This window comes from Anas acuta, chromosome 5 (genome assembly GCF_963932015.1).
Source record: "Anas acuta chromosome 5, bAnaAcu1.1, whole genome shotgun sequence".
NCBI classification, from domain to species: Eukaryota; Metazoa; Chordata; class Aves; order Anseriformes; family Anatidae; genus Anas; species Anas acuta.
Window position 1 is genome coordinate 17,829,304 of NC_088983.1, and position 23,785 is coordinate 17,853,088.

General features: G+C 38.0%; 2 protein-coding genes across 5 annotated transcripts in view; one reads left to right on the forward strand and one right to left on the reverse strand.

Moving 5' to 3' along the window:
- TDP1 (tyrosyl-DNA phosphodiesterase 1) overlaps positions 1–23,489 on the reverse strand; it is a 41,762-nt gene extending 18,273 nt beyond the window's left edge. Inside the window, exons 1-13 of one of the 4 annotated variants that reach the window (XM_068682974.1) lie at positions 23,343–23,489; positions 22,215–22,762; positions 20,676–20,719; positions 19,020–19,075; positions 17,902–17,998; positions 17,205–17,239; positions 16,042–16,134; positions 13,429–13,599; positions 11,469–11,547; positions 9,666–9,851; positions 9,427–9,475; positions 7,300–7,366; positions 1,604–1,711 (exon numbers count right to left, since the gene is read on the reverse strand). In XM_068682974.1, the coding sequence (XP_068539075.1) occupies positions 1,604–1,711; positions 7,300–7,366; positions 9,427–9,475; positions 9,666–9,851; positions 11,469–11,547; positions 13,429–13,599; positions 16,042–16,134; positions 17,205–17,239; positions 17,902–17,998; positions 19,020–19,075; positions 20,676–20,719; positions 22,215–22,762; positions 23,343–23,347 (1,538 nt within the window). In that variant the 5' untranslated portion in view covers positions 23,348–23,489. The other 3 variants (XM_068682976.1, XM_068682975.1, XM_068682977.1) reach the window with 3 other exon arrangements.
- Positions 23,490–23,696: 207 nt separating this feature from the next.
- The window catches only part of EFCAB11 (EF-hand calcium binding domain 11), a 58,309-nt gene continuing 58,220 nt past the window's right edge, over positions 23,697–23,785 (forward strand). Inside the window, exon 1 of the mRNA XM_068683850.1 lies at positions 23,697–23,712. Coding sequence (XP_068539951.1) covers positions 23,697–23,712 — 16 coding nt within the window. The remainder of the gene's footprint in view (positions 23,713–23,785) is intronic.

Below are 23,785 nucleotides of genomic sequence, written 5' to 3' on the forward strand. Positions count from 1 at the left end.
TATACAAGCCTGCTCATCTCATACAGAGATATGAAGAGATTCAGCCTTTGGGATCTTCTCCACGCATTTCAGAAAGGAACTTGAAATTGGTAAATAGCTTCAATATAACAACATTAGAAGATTAAAGGCTAACTAAATTATGACTAGTTATAAGATATTTAGCATAGAACATTTTTGCAAGTGTTAAAACATAGAACAAAATGTTAGGAACAAAAGGTACTTAGACACATTCATAAACACAAGTATTATCAAGTAAGAATATCTTTGTTTTAACATGCTATTCAGCAGCAGTATTAATCCTGCATCAGTATTGGCTATGAAGTACATTGAGACAGAAAGATACAGAACTGTTCTCATAACCTACTTTTACAGAATAATACAGAGCCTAAACATTATACTTAAACCAACAAACACACTAGATGTTTTTTGATAGTAGCATACGGTGGAAGGGAAAAGACATTAAGAAGAAAAGTCAAAATAGCCATGAATTTCTATATCAGGTGGACTAGCATCACATTTAAATGACATCTATATCCTTTAACTGCCACTTTAATCACTGATACTACAACCTACAATAGTATCAGTAACCAATGAAATTTAAGAAGCCAGAATATAGAGAAAAAAATCAAGTAACTGAACATTTTAAGAGGAATGATACAAACATCATAAGCTTTCGTATGTATAGTTACACAAGTCACTTTTTTCCAGTAATTAAACAAATCTACATTTTCATTCACAGTAACACATCCTCCCCTCATGTTAAGAAATCCAAAGGAGCAAAAAAAGATGCAATAAGAATATCGTCTGTACTTGAAGTTAAACAGCTGAGCAACTCAATCTGACAAGAGGCCAGATTCTAAATATTAGATATCTATGTTTCATAACAATAAGCCAGCACAAGGATAAACTTAACCTTAACCCAAACCCATTCTATTTTGTAGCAGTCAATGGACAAGCCAACATATCCAGCATGTCCATATCCAGCATGTTTTAGAGAAACTCAGCCCAAGGTTTAGAAAGTATTTATTACTTCCGTTGATGCTGGACCCTGAAACTGCAAGTTACAGCCCAGAGAACAATTTGGGTTGTCACCATTAAGGGAGTACTTTTAAGGGTTTCTTACATGTCTTCTAAATATGTAAAATTTAGCATGTGCTTTCAGGAAATGCTAAGAACAGAGTCAAAGCATCTCTAATATTTAAGTTCTCACAACATGCAACTGATTCTTTAGTCTAGCTTTTCTAAGTAGCGTTATCTTGTTTCTTACAAGCATTTTCTTAACAATGGAAAATTTATATTCTTACTTTGTGTGTATGTATATGAATGCAGATATACATTGGATATATAAATGTACATACACACTTAGCTATTTTAAGGTCAGTTCCATTTCCACTAAAACTTTCATTTAAATCACCTGTAAAAGAATCAGACTGTCTAAAAGGAAAGTCCCTGAGAATGTATCAAAAAAACATTATATATTGACAAAAGTTCCTAATACTAATTATAGCAGTATGATTAGTGGTAACTCACCTGTACCTGCAATTTATGAGAACTTAAAAAATGAATTCATGTAAAAGTGAGATGTGTACAGTTAGTTATTTACCTTGTAACTAAAAACCATGCAATCTTTTTGAAGTCAGGAGAGGGTCTCATATATGTCTTAATGTGAGGCATAGCATGACTTCGACCTGAGACTTCTGCTGACCATTTGCTAGAGAAACAGAAGAAAATGAATGTTTTTTCAGATTTGTGTTTTGATTAAAAAGCAAAACCCACACATACTCACCATGCTACAATGCCATGTTTTGATACTATCTTTCTTTACCACATTTAATACTTGAATACCTTACAGAAAAGGTTGAAAATACCTCATTAAACTTTTTTTTTTTTTTTACCTCATTAAACTTTTTTTTTTTTTTTTTTAAATTTTTAATCTTGAAATCCATAATCTTAATGTAAGCCAAACAGGCAGGATAATTCTTCTTACTACAAACAACCCTGACAGACATTCTCCTCAGTGTATTAGAATCCCCTAAAGAGTTTTCCATTCTTCCACTCCAAACAGCACTCAAGAAACCAAGTCCAAACTTCCAGCCAATTTTCCTTCTTTGAAGACAATCAATAGTTATGTCTTTAAACAAATGAGCATTGTCTTGGCACCAAATTAAGCCTTGCAGAATTCCCCAAAGTTATTACAATGCATTAAACATAAAGTAGAAGCAAGGAGCAGATCAATGACGCTATCCTTCCTCTTCCCTTCTCTATGCCCCTAAGCCACTGAGAAACTTGAGGACTTAACGCAGTAGAGGTTAAATATATACACACACACACAATAACCAGTTCAAAACCATAAACCGTTGCTGGGGTAATTCAATATCAATTGTTGGTTGTCAGAACTCAACTGCAAGTAACCAGTAAAGGTATGTACAGAACTGAAGGTGTGTAACCATGGTGTCCACAAGCACTTTCCACTTAACTGTTAGCCCTCACTCAAAATCAGGAAGTGAGAGGGCCTCCAAATACACCTACATTAAACCAGAGACTTGTCTTCCCTAGGTTCGGAATGTAATACTAATTAATATGCTCTGGTTTTGGTTGTCAATCTTCTTTTACTAATTTGGCATTCTTTTCTGAAAGGTTGATCAAAAAAATTTATCAGCTCTCAGAAACCTCAAGTGAGCTTCGTTCATTTAAAAGCCTAAGAAAATTCAGGAAGTGGAAGGCCTGGAAACGATTGAATTACTTGAACTGACTTTCAGGACTAACTTTCACGCAAGTAAGTCAAGAGGCTTTGCAGTTCAGCAGTTGAGATTTGGTTACTCTAACATGCCAATCCTCAGATGAAAACCTACCGTTTTGCAGAACTGGTACGATATTCTGAAAGGGCAAGACTTGAAACACTGCTCAAAACTTCTTTCTATTTTGATGCATACCACATTGAATTTGTTTTCTGAAGAGTAGGTTAAGATATGTAGAACAGCTAACTAGTGGTCCCCTACAGAACTCAAACTTCTATAGAAGTATATTACATTATTTCACATCATACATACTATGTAACAATACCATGAGTAATTGTTAACATCTTTCATCTCACAACTAACAGTTCAGGCAAACATTAAGTTTTCTTCTGCGAAGATGGGAGATAAAGCACAAAGAAAGTTAAAGATGTTCCAGTAAGATTATAGAAGTGAAAAGCAGGAAGAAATAGAATCAGCAATGAAACGCCTTTTTTTAAAAAAGATTTTTCATCTCAATACCTTACTTGAACACAAACTTCTCTCCCCATATCCCAGTATCTTTGTAGTTAATATCTGTCTAAATCCTTCTTACCTCCTTATCTCAGAGAGATACAATTGAGTACTGCATTTTAGCAGTACTACCAGTCCTCTTCCACCTACATAATGCTAACTGCATTTAGATTACTGTAGTAACTAAAAGCAATTGAAACCAGTATTCCAGCAAGTTAAAATAAGAGAACATATATTTTGGCCATACTTCCTTCAATAGGGCAGCTCTAATATATATGGATAAAAAGAGGAAAGTGATTATGTTCTTTTTAGTAATATACTATTTACTACCTCACTGAAAATCACAGATGCTTTTAGTAAAATCGCTATTAGCAAAGAGGTAGTTAAGAAATGTTCTCAATTCAGCCTAAAAGCAAGCACGTAACTGAACTGCTTACCAGAATGACAAGTCGAATGAATTGGAAGGGGTTTCAGTCAGGCATTTCTGATTTTTAATACAGCTAAATTTCAACTTCATCATGAAACTGTCCTGACATGTTTTAGAAAAAAATAGCTGAAAGATTACAAGAAGCCTGAAGATATGAGATCAGTTGTTTAGAAGAGTGAAAAAAAAAAAAAGAACATATAATAATACAACAAATTGAGGCTAATTCTAGTAAAACTGACTTAACATATTTTGATTTGTAAACTTTTCATCAGTGTAGCTGGCAGAGGTTGCAGAAAGGGCTGGTATCATCTTGCAATAAATTTCCAGCATATTCAATCTCTCAAAATTCAGTCTCACAGTAAACACAGTAAGTTAAATGAAACTAGCTTTGATGTACTTTATGGACCAAAACCACAGCTTAAAGTAGTTATTTTCTTGACAGTTAGATGGGTCACAGTATAGTCTAAACTGAAGGCACAAGTGTGAGTAAGGAAAAGTTGTACGGGTAGATTTAAATCAACTATTTGACCAGTAAAACTGGAGAGCTTTTTGCTGTTTTAAGATTTTACTAGCTTAACTGACTTTAGACAACACTATTCCTGAAATTTTTATCACTAACTTACTACTCAGTCTTTTGTGCCATTTCAGTCCAAAGTTTTTAATTACACATTTATGATTAGGTGTAATTAAGTCAAAGCATTGAATTGAAGGGTCCCTCTACTTTCCTACTCTTAAAACACAAAGAGTTTTTACCTGCCCTGTCCCTCTCTTTTTCCAATAGCTGCCTTTGAGTTTCACATAATTTTTTTAATATTTTTTTTTTGGGGGGGGGGGGGGGGGGGGGGGATGGGGGGGGCAAGGAGTGTGGGTAATTACGTGAATTCTCTACTTTGAATAAGGCAAGTATTCTATGTTGCAAAAGATATTTGTGCAGCACTACAGATAAGAATGCTCACAAATTGTCACTTTATTTACTTGTAGTATTTCAGAAGTATTTTTTAAAAAATTTTAATATTTGTGATAAAAAGTGTTTTACTATCTGGTAAATTTCTGAGTTTGAAAAGAAGAGACACTGCAATTGCAGTGCATTTAGCTGGAAGACATACAAAAAATATCATTCACCACTAATGCCTGACATTTCTGGCACAAATGATGTAAAGGAGCAAACACAACTTCCCTCCACCCCATCTTTTCAAGTCGAGCTACTGAGACAGGGAAGCCAGATAATCCTAACATCCTGAAAATAAATCCAATGCAAACACATTCAACACAGAAGCAGAGCCAGAAATAACTCATTTTCTACAACATCACCTCTTTCATCATTTAGTTCTTAACTTCAAATAGTGAATGGGCTTTCTATCTTGAAATACTGGCAAGAAGGCTAGAACATAGTGAAGAGAACTCATACCATTAGTCTCCACCACAAGAGAACAGTAGGTCCTCTGTGTAAATGCTTCATCTCTCATCTTTTATGATGTTAAGGGAACGACTGTTGTTCTTCAAATTGAGAAGAGATTATTCTTCTTCAAAACTCTAAAGGCCTAAAGAATACACAATGCTCTAAGAACAGACAATATAACCAATTACAGACTTGTCACTGACAAGTCAAACAAGGTTTTGTCAAGCCAACTTTCATGTTTTGAAAATAAGTATTTGACAAGGTAACTGCATAAACATAAGACATGCTATTAAACATTACTCAATTAAAATTAGCATTAAAATGCAATGTTCTATGTACTCTTAAGAAAATCAACTGCTTCAAAAAGTAGTAATGAAATCATTGAGGATTATATGTTTCTCCTTATCAATGAGTAATACTGAATGGAAAAGACAGCCACTCTATCAAAGAAAAATTGAGCAATTGTACCACTTATGCACTAGCTAATTTAACAGAGTAGTCTAGTTTTCATTTGTTCTGTTCTGGTAAGAAAAATGAAATCGATATTAAGTTTAGTCATCTCGTTCTTTTGAGAAATTACTTCTGAGAAATCACAATTCAGAGCTATATTACTATATTACACTCAACTGCTAGAAGAATTAAAAAAGCAGTCCATAGACATAAAAATTTGCATAGGTTCTACCTCTTTAGAGGAGAACATACACCATAATTTTCCTACTCCATAGATCTCTCCGTGCTTCTAAAAATGAGCTACTCCTTCACCCTTGCTTTAAGCATGATGTATTTCTCTTCTTTCAACCCTGGTAGGTTCCCTACTTCCTTAATGGTTTTGCATTACGTTCCAGTGAGGTAAAGACAAATTCCTTCTATTTCCTCTACTGCCCAAAGCCTTCAAGTCTTTAAAATAGGTCATCTTATATTTAATATTACTGAAAAAGGACCTACCATTTTTTCTCTCTCTCAGGTTACTACCATGCATAAGAAGCTGTTTTGTCATCCACTGTGTTAACGGCTTACATGCAGGCTCTCCTCAAGTGCCAGTGTCTTGTATTACTACTGCAGGATAAGAATCTACATCTGGACACTCACTACAAAGCCATTTATGCAGGGCCACTTGTCATTTGCAACCACTTCAACAGATGAATTTAAAACAGCTCTTTTGCTGCCAGAGAAGGACATGAATATATTCAATGATACAGGTATGTGGAGTGTTCTTATTGAACAGGAATAATACAATGAATGTTATTACCAAGGAATGTTCTGTGTGCTAAAGAGACTAATTGAACAGAATTGGTTTTCTTCCAGTAAGATTCTTATGAGGTATATGCTTACAGAAGGAGGAGAACTGAGGCTGGACATTGGCTAGCAAGGTTCACAGTAGCAATCATGCTCACTCCAGAATGGGGGATGCTCTGTGCAACTAGCAGTTGTATTCCCAGCCCTCTGAATATTTACAGTATCTCCATCAATTCTGGCAGTACTTCAATGTGGGCTAAGTATCTTGGAGCAGCTTCCGCCTGGTAGAGTTAAAGTTTCTGGTGAAATGAATGGAAACCAGTGGTCTTGCAAGATGTTACCAGATTTTGACTTTTTTTTTTTGATCTGCACAAAACAACTTTTCCTATTGTTCTCAAAAAAACAATTAAAATTTTAAAAAGATCCAGCCTGAGGGAGACATCTGGCTCTGGTTTTGTCAGATGGTTAGAATTTGGCAAAAATTAGTAGCAAGTGAAAATAGAAGCTTTTAATGGAAAACGTCAGACACCTTTGACAAAAGATGGCATTACCATGAGGAACTGAGATTTTTTAGAGCAAGACTGCTCTATTTGAAACAAACAAAGCCTAACGCTGCTGTGCCTCAGCTGAACTCCTGTTAACAGTGAGGCATAAATAGAAAAGTGAAGCACAACTGCACTAAAAAAGTAACTTGATTCCAATGCAGAGAAGGAAAGCCTAAATAGAAGATTACAGAACCCAAAATATGACTACTTGTTTCATTCGCAACAGTACTCTGTATCATTTTTGCAGGTATAAGAAGAACATGTTTTATCCACACTTTGGAGATGAGACCAGCAGATAAGTACTTAGAGGCTTTTATTTTAAGGAGTTTAAAGATTCCATGCTTCTTATCACTGCCACTTAATTTGCTTTTAACACTCAAACATACAAAAGTTTTAGTTTAAATGTAAGAGTCTAAAACAAAAGCAAAGAAGAGTTTAACTTACTGAAAATAAGTATGCAACCACAGCTGTTTCTGCGCTGTCTGTATACTGTATGGAAGGGAGCCACCAGCTGGAAAAAAATATAGAACACCTATATTGACATTTTGAAAGACATTCTGAAAAAAACAAAAACAAAACATGCAGACTTGGGGGATGTTATCTCTATCCTCATGACTTATTTTTCGAAAATTTACATGCTCCAAAGAAATACTTTTTTCCCTCCCAATTCTTAAGATGTAGCAAGTCCCTGAACACAAAGTAGCAGATTTATACTTGTTCTTTCTTTCTAGAACACAGGCTCTAGAATTAAGTCCTCTTAAAAGAAAATGTGCATTGGTAGTTTTTTACGATACCACTTGATATCAACAATCATTACTCACAGAAGCAAGAGGGTGTAAAGCAAGCAGCATTCAGAGAAAAAAAAAAACATTTTAAAAAGCAAAATCTCTTTAGTTGAAATTGTATTTGTATTGGATCTGGTCTTTGGCTAACACACACTAATTTCTTCGAATGAATTTTACGTAGACAAATCACTTGTGGCATACTGAGTTATATCAGTGCTGTGTATTAGAAACGTGATGCAGAACTTAATGCATTCAACTTGTCCTTCAAGAAGCCATGAGGTCTTCTCACAAAATCTTGGAAAGTCCCTAACACAGCGCTCTCTCACAGGTGTGGTCTCACTGGTGCTGAGCAGAGAGGAAGGATCACTTTCCTTAGCCTGCTGTCAATCCTCCTCTCAGTGCAGCCCAGGATGCTGCTGACTTTCTTGTCATGAGGGTGAACTGCTGCTTCATCTTCAACTTAGTGAGCACCAAATTGCTTTCCACTAGCCAGCCACCAGTATGTCCTGGTACCTGGTGTTATTCCCATACAGTACGAGACTTCGCACTGCCCTTCACTGACCTTAATCAAGCTCCTGTCAGCCTCAATCTCCAGCCTGTATAGATCCCTCTGAAGGACAGCACAATCAACAGATATAGCAACCACTCCTCTGATTTATATCATTTGCAAACTTACTGAGTGGGAACTCCACCCCACCATCTCGGCACTTCATGGAGATGCTAAATACTTGGTCCTAATATCAATGCTTGGCACACACCACTAGTGGCTGACCTTCAGCTGTGCTTCATGCCATTGATCACAACATTTTGCGACTGGTAGCTCAGCTAGTTTCTAGCCCACCTCAGCCTCCACTCATCTAGCCTTTACTTCATCAAGTTATCTGTAGGGATGCTATAGGAAGTCATGATGAAAGCCTTACTGAAGTTGAGCTAAACAACATCCAGTGCACTCCTCTCATTCATGAAGTGAGTCATCACAGAAGGACATCAACTTGGTTAAACATCATTTCTCCTGTAAAAATCCCTCCTTTAAAAATCCACGCTGACTACTCCCAGTCAATTTCTTTCTGAATCACCTTCCCAGGGATCACTGTGAGACTGGCTGGCCTGCCTGTATGTCCTCATATTCTTCTTACCCTTCCCAAAGACAGGAAATAATTCCTTGCTTTCAGTCCTTAGGAATCTCATGCAATTGCCATGACCTTCTGAAGACTGATCAATGGCCTCACAATGACATCAACCTCGGCATGTATGTGTGTAAGCCCCAAGTGTTTGCTTTCAAGAAATGAGCTTTACTGCATCAAAACACTACAGTACCTCTTCCTCTTTCAGGTTGGCTGAGGCTATCATTTCTGCACAAATATGTAATGAAGACAAATGTGGGAAGACTGATCATACCAATTGCATATTGCAGTATTAAAAATAACTAACAAGCAGTAAAACATTATCTGATGTGTAGAATGCTCCACAGAAGGCAAGGTGAACTTGAAGTATGAACACTAAAAAATGGGAGCTTTCTGCCAAAAATCAAAGCTGATATATAAACAACTATACAGATTAACACAAACACACCAGTGCCCACAAAGGTATTTCTACTCAATTACAACAGAAAATCCAGAGTCAGAACCCCAGTAATATTAAAATACTACAAGGATACTACTGCCAGCTGTTCAAACAAGTTATCAGCAAGATGACAACTTCAGGTTCACTCAAATAGCACTGAAATCATTTTGCAAGACACTGACCACAAAAAACTAAATGTACTTCCTTTTGCTTATCTGCTTACCAGGATAGCCTTGCAGACTTTGCCTCACATTGTTCACAGTAGGATAAACCTTCATGGAGGAAAAAAAAAGTTAGCTTTAGTAATGCAGCTTTAAATATGCTGTCAATTTTCAAGTAAAAAAAACATCTTAAAGTAAACTCGTTACATGCTACTTATTTCCAATGTTACAAAATACTAAAAGCTTAATTTTTCAGAATAAAGTTGCACTTAACTTAAAAATTAGCACCTAAGAGACATACCAAATGGACCGGAACATCACATTTAAGGAGAGTTGTCGCTCTGCTGCCTGCAGCCACCAGACTCTCCTGGAACTCAGAGCACAGCCATTTGGACTCATCAGCTCCCATTGATCCAATGCTTGAGAACTGTCCAACAACAGGCCAAGACTCCTGTGCTGGTACTGATGAAGCATGCTCTTTCAAAAGCTGGTGAGAAAGATTAAAACAGTAACACATTCAACAGGAAGAAAGCCTTAAGAGCTTGTATTCACTTCTGACAACAAGGAAGATTAACATTCGTACTATCTAACTTGGCAATTAAAAAAAAGTCATCAGGATCTCCAAGTAAACCCACTGCTCATTTAGAAGATCAAATGTCACCAGTTTTATCCAAAAGCATCAGAGCCAACCCTTAAATTACCGGTAAAAAGAATTTTGGGAGCTTTTCCTAAAAACAGAAAATACAAACTTCTACAAACTTCAGAGATCATAAGACGTTAAAAGTCTTTTTATATATGGTGGTTGTTGACCTTAAAATTCTCACATTGTAAAGCCCCAGATGTAATGACAGGAAAACCAGAACAATTTAAATGAATTATTTCAGTTTTCTTCTCAAGTTGTTCTTAAGCTGTGAATGGAATTTAAAGTCACATTATAACCAGATGGATATAAGCATATACTAAGTTTTATGTAGTAGCAACCTCTCCTCCCTCTAGGTAGGGCACTTATGCCTGAAGGAGTTCGTTGTAGCATTACCAGACATACCTATGTTGTTATTAAAGAAATTAATCTTAAAACACAAACAGTGACAAGAATTTTATCCTTTACTTTTTCTGGTTTATTTCATTTTCATTCAGTGTCTTACAGGCAAGAAAAACTATGCAGATGACATACATCAGACAGGGTATACTCTACCCATAAGAGGAAGTCCAAAAGAGTAGGTTTGATTTTCAATACAAAGTGATAAATTGACATTTTATACACCACTGAAGTTTGCCACGGACAGTACCAGAATTTCTGGATAATACCATCAAAAGTTCAGCATGGAATTTTAAACACCACTTCATCAGGAGATGCAGATTGAAAATTCCCCAGATATGAGAAGCATTTAAGTAAGGTATTTCATGTCACCTGTTAATACTGAAGACTGAAAAAGAAGGGACCCTAGAAAATCTTGATATGCAATATTGTACAATTAATTACTATTGTAGCTTATTTAAATAATGCAGGGGGTTAAAAAATCCTAATTATTGATTAAAAATAAAAAGTCAAGATCTTAAACATAGAAGAACAACACTAAAAATCTGACTGAAAGGATAACATCAGCTGTACACAAAGTGGGTTTTTTTAATTCCATGTTTTTGGCTAGATGGTTAAACAAAAATAATTTTTAACAGTTAAGTGAATTAAACAAGCCTGATCCCTGCATGCAGGGAAGTCTTTATCAACACCTCATTCCTCAGAAAAAGCCTCTGAAAAAGGCCATGTCTGATACCCAGTCACAGAAGGCTGGATCTTGATAGCAAACTTTTTACAAATGTCAAGAACAGATAAAGTAATTTAAGTGATGGGGCCTCCTCAGATATCTCTAAGGGCATGACACTTCAGACAGCAAGCTGAGTTTGGTAACAGAGCTCAGAAACATAACATGCGAGACCTACACTGCTGTAAATTGCAAGCTTATGTTTTTTGTTAATTTAAACTGTATCAATTTTTTCAAATATTACAGAGCACAGCTGGAAAAGCTAAAAGGAACTAAAGAATGCTCTGAAAATACATTTACAGTTAAAATGATATTAACAAAAGAGGTTACAGTTTTAGTACCTTTCTGAGCCTAAGATGACCCCACTTTTCTTTATCAATACCTTGATATCGTCCAGGGGTAGAACCAAGCAGATAAACTCTACAGAAAGGAAAAAATACCAAGTTATTTGCAGCTTTGCTACTCCCACAAGAAAAGAAAAAAAAACAACATACAACCAGTGGAAATCAAGTCAATGGGAAGAGTATTTTAACACCAGGAAGTGGAAGGTACTGCACATCATAGCAGAGGGCCATGTCTTCTGTTTAGGATCACAAAAATAAGAACACCAAGCAATTAAGTACCATATATAACAGATTTTGAAGTATTTTGGTTTGTGAAATTTCAAGGTATGCTAATAAGTTTTCCTTGCATAGCTCAAGTAGTATTTAATATTTCACTCAAGACTTACAATATGAAGAAAAGTAGATTTCCAGGTATGTAACTATTAGAATCCTGCATGGCTGTCATGCACCACCAGGCTGATCTATAGCAGAGGCATGAACTGTACCTCTTTCTGTGCACAAAACCACAAGAGACAGGTATAGTCAGAAGTCTTTGCCAAATGAGAATTATTTGCATTTGATTGGGCATGCAATTTTGAGTAAAGTCAATCTACTGTTACGTACAAATCAACAGGTTTAGGTAAAGATTTCATCCAGGTACTTAACAGCTCAGAAGCAAAGTGCAGCTTTTTTTAACTTTCTAATAATGGTTTAGTAATCTTTTTGACTTTGTCCTGAGAATGGAAACTTGCCCAGAATCTTCATTTAAGAAGCTGTTCCTCATCGCATCTCAATCCTAGTTCTATCCAGGAATATCCCTATATATTTTATACAGCAAGAAACTGATCCACATCCTAGGAAGTGCCTCTTTCCTAAACCAGGCATAAACTCACATAAACTAGGACTCACCTGACCTGTCCAAGCTGAAGCTCATCAAGTGTACAAAAACAGAAGCTCAGGAGAGCTCAGCTCACTATAGGCTATGCCTTTCTTTATGATCTTGTAAGATTTTATCTGAATGAAAAAGGCATGTCATTTTACATATTGAGCTAGATATGGTTTCAGTATCTATGCCCAAAAGGTCATTTTCAGCTTTTTTTTTTCCCCTGAACATTTCTGCTGGCTTGCAGAACTATTAAGTTGCCAAGGAAATTTATTCTTTCTGAAATAATTACTGTCTTTCTGTAGAAGTGCTGGATGTATCTATTAGATGTGAATTAAATGAATGTGTTTTTTTTTTTTAAGTAATAATAGTGTAATATTAGAGAAGACTGTTTCAAGACAAGCTATGCTATTACTCAACATGTCGCATATTGCACACAACCTATGACTGTAATGGGCCAAATTCTACACATAGATAAATGGATTGAGCTCTGCCTTAAAGTACAGAAGCCTATTCTTAATACAATCCTCATTACAATAACCTTCGCTTACATGATCTCTCATATGAGAGAATTTAATACAACTCTTTTTTCCCCACTGTTAATTTTATTGGAGCAAATACTTAACCCAGACCAACTTAAAAGAAACCCCATGTCCCTATCACTTAGGGCCACCTCTGTCAAGTTACTGTTGATGCACTTTTTTCATGTTTATTAAACTAGAAGTTGATTAATTCAACACAGTCTGCATAAAAGATTTAAAGGGAACTCCTTACAAAGCAAAATGACAAAAACATTAGCACATATATACTTAAGTGATAGTTTATTCAGAAATGAGTGCTTCTGTGTTGTTTTTTTTTTTTTTAAAGCTGAGAATGTGTTTTGGACTACATGGTCTTCAAATTCCAGAATGAGCAGCTCATGAAGTCTGTTGCTCCATTGACAACTGCCCACAGTCAGACCATATTTGAACTGTTAAGCCTGAAAACAACTAAGGTTAAGGAACAAACTCGTTGGCTAATAGATATTAGCCACAGAGCCTTAATTAGGGGGGAGAAAGCATACAAACAACTATAAACAAAAAATACAAGAGATACCTTGTCTCTGATAAGTCATGCTCTTGAATCACATCTACCCATTCCTTGAGCGCAGGAGCATTGTAAGCCATCAAGTAACTTATCAGGTCAGATTTAAAGTTAGTTTCAGATTCACCAGCAGAACCAGCTTTTCCCTGAGGTAGCCTTGGATATAAAGGGCTTAGCCATATTCTAAAAACAAAGGCACAAAAAGAAGGACACCACACATTATCACAAGGTTTTAGTAAGTCATTAAAGCATATCCAAAGGTCCTAAATGACTTCTTGACAGATTTAGTTTACTGTGATACTACTGAAGATAACGCAACTTACCATTGCTTTACAACTACAGAATCATCAAGTCTTATGCTCAGTACCACAACACCAGTAACTTCAAACAAAAACAACAAATGTAAACACATTTACCCATGCAGATGCTTACAGATTTCTCTACTCTTAAAGGCCAAGCTTAGATTTACTGACCAGTTATCTTTCCATCAATACTTTCAGTATGAATAGAACACTGCAACACATTCTAAGTTATTGGTTTTGTAGAGACATAGAAAAAATCCTATTAGAGAGTCTGAAAGTTCTGTATGGCTTTAAAATTACCTTATGGTAACTTGCCTCTCCAGAATTTCCATCAGAATAAAATGGGGTGGGTACTATACAGGGCAAAACCATCTAGCAGTTCTTCCCAGTCACACATTCTTATAGCCATGAAAGCCAAATGTTCTGCAGTGTCAACTCCACAAAAACATTGACGTTATCCTTTGTAATTCAGGAGTCAATAAAACATACAGGATCCCGTGACCCATCATATTGGTAATATTTCATATTACTGAAGTGTGCATAAGCTAAAAAATATTTAGCATGTTTGACAAGTAGGACAATATTAAGCACCCCATGTAAGTATTTTCATGCCTTGGCTTTCTGAAAAGCTGCCTGTCAAAAATACTGAAGCCATCCCAAAGTAAAAGACTTAAAGGCAAGAAATCAATGGCTGTACTCTTGCCACTCAAACCTTATAAGAACTTGTTTCAGACAAGTGAAAAGCCTCAAAATCTTGTCATATTTATTGGTAGTAAGATGGTATCAAGATGACGGTAACATCTGAAAGGCCAATTTCAAGTCATTTGACTAAGAAGTCTTAAATCCTAAACTACTGTGGAGCGCTAACTAAAAAATGCTCCCAGAAAAGGGTCAAGAGAACAGAAGGCTGTTATATTAACGTTATAATAGTATTATTAATATTTCACTTAGTCCTAGCATAATAAGAGATCTGATACTAGTCAGAGTTTAAAGTAACAGCCAGCTCAGGACATGAATTTTATTTACAGTAGAAAGCAACCAGAGATCAGGCCTTGGCAGCTACCACCACTCTAGATCTATTTTTATAGATTTTTTAAATCTTAAGTATTATGACTTGTAGCACTGGATCATTGGATCTACTGTCCTGTCTCCAGAAGTAGCAGATACCTATGAGAAGTATTAAACTTACATCTCCCCTGGGACTGTCCAAGACTTCAGACACATAAAATGTGAGCAACTACTCTATCTCAGGAAGCTACTACCTATTTTTCAGTATTCTCACATGGATTTTGACTCCATTTCCCTCCAAACCCATTTAAACTTTTAATTATCCAGAGCATCCTTCTGCAAGGAGCTCACAGATCAACTGCATGCCTCAAAAAAAAATTCTTTTCCTATTTTTAAGTGATAACTTCATTTCATGAAACCTAGTCTCTATTGGAAAACTATCCTCAGCCTCTTCCATATCATTCAATGCTTTTGATCTTATGGTTTATTTATAAAAAAGGAATAAAAAAATAAAAAGAGTCTCAAGATAGAGATGCATGATATCAAGATGTATGTACCTCAGAGCTGATTTTGATAAACAGCCTTGTACACAAGCTAAAAAATGGCTGGACTTGCAAAACTGAATAGATTGACAGATCTAAGCTAGATTTGATGATCTAGAACTGACAGATCCTTAGCCCTGACAATGTGATTCCTGTAACTGTACTGATACATTTCACAACATCAGTCTGGCACAGAGCTAAGAATCATTGTTGCCAGTGATAGCACTGAGCAAAGAACGTTTACAAGTCTCTGCTACAGTCATCTCGTTTTCCCAGTGAATACTTCTGGTATCTCAAAATAAGTAGTCATGAGCACATAGGTATATTTCTAAATTGCATCAGAAATGCTCCAATGACTGTAACAATGTTCCTTATTTCTCATATCCTCAGAACTCCCCAGGGGAGAATTCCATACTACCTACTATATAACAGATCTTTGCACAATTTAAAGTACAAGGATTATCATGTGTTTATTATGTCATCAGGTCAGCTGAGGTTCATATGCTCTAAATGCTGATTATTTTCCAGTAAAGACAATAAGGGCTAAATTACATACTTCCAATTGTTTTGACGCATTAGTCAAAATGATTCAGTAACTTGAATTCTCTTTAGTACTTACGTAAAGCCTGATTTTCAACATATTTGGGTGTTTAATGACAGGAGGAGTTGCATATCTACCACAACCAAGAAAACAGACCTAACACAGAGCAAGCCATACAAACTGACAACTCAATAGCAAGTAATCAAAAGACCTGCTAGAGATTGTTACTTACCCCTGAGTTTTCTGATGCCAGTCATCAGCAATAAGATTGGATGTATGTATCACAACTCGAAGACCTTCTTCATATAACAACAGCATCATTTTCCTTAAAAATAGAATATATAACACTTTATTTGCTTCAAGCACACTGAGTAGGAAATAACCTAATAACTCTAAAATGCTCCAAGAAACTCAATTTCAAAAGACTTATTCTGTTCTCCATAAAAAGTAGTGTTGAAGTGTTTTGCCCTACACGCATGCCAAACTTGCATGTCATTTAACTATTGCTGTGTATTGTCAACATCATGATTTATTCCTGAGTACAGCTTCATATCTCCCGTGACTGACTTCCAAAAGCAACAATGAATCCTTTCAGAACAATAATTGCTATATTCTTTCAAATAAACATATTACTTTGCAGATAAAAAAAAGTCGTATTTTATAAGAGAATTGTCAAAATGATTAATTCATAAAAAGCACCGGATTGCCCTGAAACCAGAAGATCTTCACAAAGGCCTTCACTGCACAAAATATGACACTGAATCTTTCCTTACTTGTTGCTTGCAATCTATGACATTCCATCTGTGACACTCCCACAATATCAAACTCAAGTTTTCCTTTGAAAAAAACCCAAATACAGTAATCGCTTCCAGATTTTTTGCAGTTTATGTGGACACAGAGCTGTAAATTAGTGGTCTATCCAACCTACCAATGGCTGATAAAGTCTGCATTATAGTACCTCATGCCTTGATGCCAAAACTAACAGCCAATACCTACAGTTCACCGACTCCAGTTGTGTAACTGGCACGCCTCATCTTACTTCATTTGTTTCCTATCAAACAAACAAACCTCTCATTTATAAATACAAAACAATGAAGGAAATTTATCTTTAAGACTCCGCAATTTTTCTATGAAACCCCATTTGATAGCTTTAAAATAACTCGCAGATACATGAAATAGATATACAACATGAAAGACATCACTTCCAAATTTCATCAATATATTAGGCCTTTCCTTCAGAATTCTGTCTTCACATACAGTAATAATCTATCTTTCTGTTCTCTAAGTACTTTCTGACATTACATTCTAGTTGCTACACTGAACACGGTAACTGCATGTATCAGCTCTAGGGTCATCTTTAGAAGGGGAACATTCTGCTTCACAGCTGCTACTTACGTGTGGTGAGTTCCAAATGCAATATCCAGTTTAGCCTACAAAATGAAAGAGTCGATCATTAAAAATTGCTATTGTGCACATCTCATATGCAAGAACGTTAAAGGAGGAAGGGTGCTTCATATTTATTTTGTTTCATTTCACTGCTCTCTAGTGGACAGATCACAAAACACGTTATCCTCTATCACCTTTAAATATACTTCATTGCCTTGTTCTTATCAAGAAGGACATTTAAAACACCATTTCTAGGGAAAGGATAAAACACAAGTTACAGATGTTGAGAGAACTTTTAGTCAATGATGGCTTCAACATTCTGCCTAGTTAACATTAGAGTAGAGCAGATGTAAATATGAATATTTCATTTTTGGGTACTGGCATAATGGAATGCAGGGGCTGCTGGAAGTACGTGAAGCAGTACAACCAAACAGGAAAGCCATCACAAACAACTTGCCCCTACTACTTGGGAATGACTACACTGCCAAGTCTACCATATGGGGTAGATTACACCTGAATTCTGATGTGTGAAAAAATTATATGCAAAACCATGAACTTGTTGTTAGCATATTTAAACTCTGAAATTAATAAAAAATTGGTTACTAGTCTACCACTTAGTGTAAACACCTGATTAACATAGCACACAGCAGCCCAGAGATCTTGCCCTGGTTAATTTCAACCAAAGGATGATGAAAATATCAGTTACCTGACAGAAACTAATGTTGTCAAAAGGGCGTGCTTGTGCAAGCAGTTCAGCTTTGGATTCCCTCTTCTCACCATGAACTATCAACAATGGCTTCTTCCTGAAATAAAGTGAGATTACTATTAAAACATCAAATGAATTAGCAATCAACCCAAACCAGCTTCTGATGTAGCTGTGACTTCTGGCTCCTAAACCCAATGGCCCATCAGAAAGATGGCACTAAATTCTACATGCCTAACTAACCGAAAAAAACATTAACTACTATATAGTTCTATGAGAAAGATGTTAGAACACTTTAATAGAAAAAAGAAAACAGGAGGTGCATGGAGAAAATCAGACTTGAAAATAAAAACTAGTAATACAGGATCTTGTAAGGAACTCTTGTCTGTATAGCTAGAAATACAGAAATAAGATCTCTGAAGTACTGATATAGCAAATGTGGATATATAAGAATTTATTTATTGTTTATTTACAGAAAAGATTGAAACAAAGAAGGAGAAGCTAGGTTTATTCTAGCAGTAGTTTCATTTTTGCTTCCTAATACTCTGTTCTGTTGAGTGCTGTAGAAAATACAAAACAGGAACGAAAACTGTTATAAGTTCACTTCATGTTGCAGGTTGCCATTATCAGAGTAGAACTTCGAGGAAATAAGAACTACTTTCATGACAATATCCAGCAACTCCAGCCATTACATAACATCCCAATCATTTTCACACGGTTTTCTTATGCTCCTCCTACATTCCCTCCTTCCTCATGCATTATCTTTTTCTTGGGTCTGTAAATTGCATGGCACAGGGTTTTTTGTTCCATTTGCATAGGTCACCTACTACACTGAAGTACTGGTACAAAGTAGGGTCTTCTAAACGGTGACTGATGAAAATCAGAAACCAGCCATACTGAACTCTGTCCATTTAATACTTTAAAAAAAAAAGCAAGAAATCAATAGAGAAATACAACTGTGGAATAAGTGTGAAAGGAAAAAACAATAGCCTACACATACACAATCAGAAAAAATAATTTCCCAGGGTAAGCAAAAGCTTATCATTTAATTGTAAGATGAACTCACATGAGCAGAATTTCTTGAAAACTGCTATTATTTCATCTTTGGAAAATAAACATACCTGAATTCCTGTGGATACTGTCTAACGAGCCATTCCACATCTATGCAGTAGTTAAACTTGTGCATAAAAAAAGAAAACAAGCTCATGAAAAAGAAAACAGCTGTTTGTCAAAACAATGGAATACAACAAAAATGCATAAAGTTATTGCTCATTACCACTTATATCATACAAATGCGCAACGATGCATCATAACAAACAAAAACAGTATAAAAACTTCAAACAGCATGTTTTAAGAACAAGTACATTTTTGAATTTCAACTCCTTTCTTTCATGTCTCTTCATTCAAGGACAAATTTGAGTTTTTCAAAAGAATGCATTAGTGTTCATAAAGTTCAGCATGCACACAAGAAGAATCACATATGCATGATGTAAAAGCTGCAGTGTAAGAACCATCTCTTTATACAGGAAGAGCTTCCAAGTAATAACAAAAATATTCCTAGATTGCAACACACACTTATTTTTAAATCACTTACAATTACATAAAGATGCATTTTTCAGTTGCATATTCCCAGAATGTGAGATGGTCTTATAAACAATTTAATTCTAAGAACATGGGATTATTTTTATATTTCATAAAACCATAGAATGGCTTGGGTTGGAAGGGACCTTAAGATCACCCAGTTCCAATCCCCCTGCCATGGGCAGGGATGCAACCTATTGAATCAGGTTGCCCAGGACCTCATCCAACCTGGTTTTGAACATCTCCAGAGATGGGGCCTCCACAAACTGTCTGGGCAACCTGTCCCAGTGCCTTACCACCCCCTAAATGAAGAATTTCCTCCTAATCTCTAATCTAGATCTCCCCTCTTTTAGTTTAAAACCATTCCCCCTTGTCCTGTCATTGTTTGTTTGCTCCCCTCCCTCCCTCCCCCAAGTTGCTCTCCATCTCTTTTATAGTGTCCATTAAGTACTGAAAAGCTGCAGTAAGGTCTCCCTGGAGCCTCCTCTTCTCTGGGCTGAACACCTCCAACTCTCTCAGCACACCTCCATAAGCAAAGCTGCTCCAGCCCTCTGATCAACTTTGTGGCCCTACTCTGGGCTTCAACAGATCCACATCTTTCTGGTGCTGGGGGCCCCTACGTGGATGCAGAGCTCCAAGTGGGGCTTCAGAAAGGCAGAGCAGAGGGGGGCAATCCTCTCCCTCCACCTGCTGGCCATTTTTGATGCAGTTGGCCTTCTGGGCTGCAAGCATGCACTACCAGCTTATGGCAAGCTTTCTGCCCGCTAAAACCCTCAAGTCCTTCTCTGCAAGGCTACTCTCCATGACTTCTTCTCCCAGCCTGTACTCCTGTATGGGACTGCCCCAACCCAGGTGCAGCACATTGCATCTCATTAGGTTCACATGGGCCCACTTCCCTAGCTTGTCCAGGGACCTTTGGATGGCATTCCTTACATATGTTATATTGACTACACCACTCAGCTTAGTGCCATCTGTGAACTTTCTGCAGGTGCACTCGGTCCCACTGTCTGTGGGATTTTGTCACTGATAAAAGCTATTAAACAGTACCGATCCCAAGACAGTTGAAAAACACTTAGGGTTCCCTCTATATTTTAATCAAGTTCCCTACTTGCATCAGCTACATGATAAACATGGATTATCAGGTTTGAGGTTAACAGAGTGAAATAAGCAAGCAATGTGACAAACAAGAAACTCACCTGAGCAGAAGATACAAGAGTCCCGAAAAGAGGAGACAAAATATCTATTAAAAACATTAAGACATAATTGAGTAAATAAGTTCAAGCAAGCATTCTGCATCTTGACCAGCATGGTAACTACAACATGAGTACCAGACTGTTCACACTTAGTGCAGCAAACATTCACAATTAAGTTTACTGACTTGAATATTCAAGTTCCCAGTCCTGCTGTGATGTGACTACGGTCTTATAGTTTTAAATAGCATTACCCCACTAAAGTAGCAAGTCAAGTGCAAAAACGCATTAGGAAAGAGACTAAGATCAGATGGAGAAAGAGACACTGAACTCCTCTCTTCCCTGTACAGAGGCCTTGAAGAACTGTGGCAGGCTAGAAACCGTAAGTGGAAAGTTAAAGACTTACCTGTTGCAAGCTGTTTGTACTAGTACTGGCAGCAGTTCCAATTCTCCTCAGTTTTTTTTTTCTTTTAAATTATTTTAAGGGGAGAAAGGAAAAGAATAACAACTGCCCACAGCTTTGTCTGGTACCCTGTCAATCAACACAGGTAGACAGACTAGAAACTTGAACCATGTGAGGGCTACACAGCAGACTGATTGCAGAACACGTGCATCCTTATTGTATTTTGTTTATGGGAGCACAGAGCGCTAATCAGATTGAGCATTGAAAACCTCAAAAACTGAAGCACAGCAGCAACTTGAAAACATATACTACAAATGCATTCTAATAAAGACATGGTATTTCATAATCTATCTCCACAGAAATGTTTTTACAGGTTAAACTAAAAAAAAAAAAAAACAAACAACCTCTGCACCAGCACAAGGAACCACCTAACAAGAAAACTATTCTTAAGACTGGCCAAAAGCCACAACGTGTTCATGAGGTAGGTAAAGATGTACCACAGTAATGCAATCGAGGTCTCAGACACCAGCCTGCATTCAGTAATAACTGATGCTCCAAGGGGGTGTGTAGGGTTGAGGCACAGCTACAGTCTAATTGTATGAGAACAAATGATTAAAGAGCCACGTGAGGAACTACAGAACTTTCCTAACCTGTTTTAATAATCTCTGTGCAAAACCCCCGTTAAAATTGCTTTTGATTCAGCCTGGTGACCTAAGATATTTTTCAGAATAAGGAGATGATTGCAGGTGCACATTGCTTTTTCCCCCCTTCTATCAGCTATATAACTAATTTTAGTTACACAGCATAAAACATCAGTATCACATCACTGAAGACTGCTCTATTTTGACTTATGCTCACTTCCAGCTGCACTGAAATGTGAACCCTAGCCACAAAAACCCACTAGTGGTACCTTCTACTGTATCAAGTGACACTGAATTAGTAGGTCCAAACCACTCAGTAGCACGAATACAAGCACAAAGGCAGGTAACAGAGCCCATCCCTGCAACATTCACATTCAGAATATCAAGCCCCTGTTACACCAAGGGATTTGGGCATTTAAAAATACCCACAGGCTATAAGGAACTGTTCTCATGCACACAAGCACCCCCAAAAGCCCACTTCCACAAGAGTCACTTGCTCACCTTTGATGTGCAAGGCTCCAGAGTTATAGCTCTGCTCAATTCCCGTGACTTTAGTGAGAAAAAACCTGAAAGGGTTCCCTCCGTTCAGCAAATCCCAGGTATCCTGGGCTTCACTGGGTGCTTCGTTATAGTCCTCTGCTTTGTGATTCCCCGAGTGCTCGTCTTTGATATGATTTGGAGGCAGCTCTTCGGGTGCATCACACTTTTCTTCTTTCAGCCTCTTTTGGGGGGCACTCTTTTCCCGGTCTTCGGGCTCTTCATCGCTACTGGAAAGACACCAGCCCGAGCCCTCCTGGGTCGCTCTCTGTTTCTCTGCGGGAGGCGTTTCTGGAGCGAGGCTTTTATCGCTGAACTTCACCGGAGAGGCTTTTCTCTTGTGAGCAGCCTTCCTGGCTTCGGAGCAGGGGTACTGGGGCCCGCTGGCTTTGCCCTGGGCAGCGCTGAGCAGCGCAGATGTGGAGGGCTTCTCGCCGTCAGAGTTCTCCTCGGTGCTCTCATCGCTGCTCGACACCGTCCATTTGCCGTGCGCGCCTTCCTGAAGCATGGTCCTAGGAATCAGAAATAAACAAACAGAAATCGCGCGTTTTTGCTGTGCTCAAGGCTGCTTCCCTTCCTAGACTCCACCGGCCTGTCACCACGACCTTGGCTTTGTTTTTATTTGGCAGAAAGCTCGCACAATTCCTAACCTCGCACCTGGCTTGCTTGCCCCGCTCCCCGGGACACAAAGGAAGGCGGGCACAGCAGCGGCTGCCAAGCAGGCGGCGAAGGGGGAAACCCACACGTGGAAAAGGGGCGCCCCCAGGCACGCATTTAGGATGCCGGAGGAGACGTCCCCGCACCACACAGACCCTCAAAGAGCCCCACAGCCTCGCTCACCCCAGCACCGGCAGCGGTGCCCCACAGCCGCCGCCCGCCCCTTCCCGTTCCGGCAGCGTGGCGGCTTCCCCCGGGCCCTAGCGCCTGGGCCTGAGAGGAGGAGGAGATGAAGGAGGAGGAAGAAGCCCGGCCCCAGCCCAGTCCCACGCCTCTTGTCAGTCCCACGGAGAGCCCCCGAGGGCCCTTGGTGGAGGGCACCCCCTGGTGCTGCCCACCCCACAAACCGGGCACGTCCCAGCCGGCCAAATTAACCTCATAAATCGTCACTTGAGCTCCGTGCCGGCTCAGGGCAGGTGCGGGATTTGCATAATCGCTCGTTCAGCTCGGTGTTAATTACTGCAGCTGAAGTGCCCTGCTAATGAGATAACTGCACGCCGACTTGAAGGAGGGAGTGGGAGGAAAGCAGGTGTACCAGTGATCAGTGACAGCCTGGGCGACATCAAAGCGTGCTCCGCCCAGCGGGCTGAGCCGTCCCCGCGTTTGGCTCTCATTTATTTTATTCGAAAAATAGTAGTGAAGTTTCAACTCGTTTAGGCAGTTTTACTAAGACTTTTCTACAGGCTTCAGAGGTAATATTGCACGTGGCATTGCTTCCCCAAACAAGTTATGGGTGTATCCTCTGGTACCAGAAGATCCAATGATTTATTATCAACCCTGGCTGAAGCTCTTCTGGGGGAAAAACTCTTAGGAAAAAT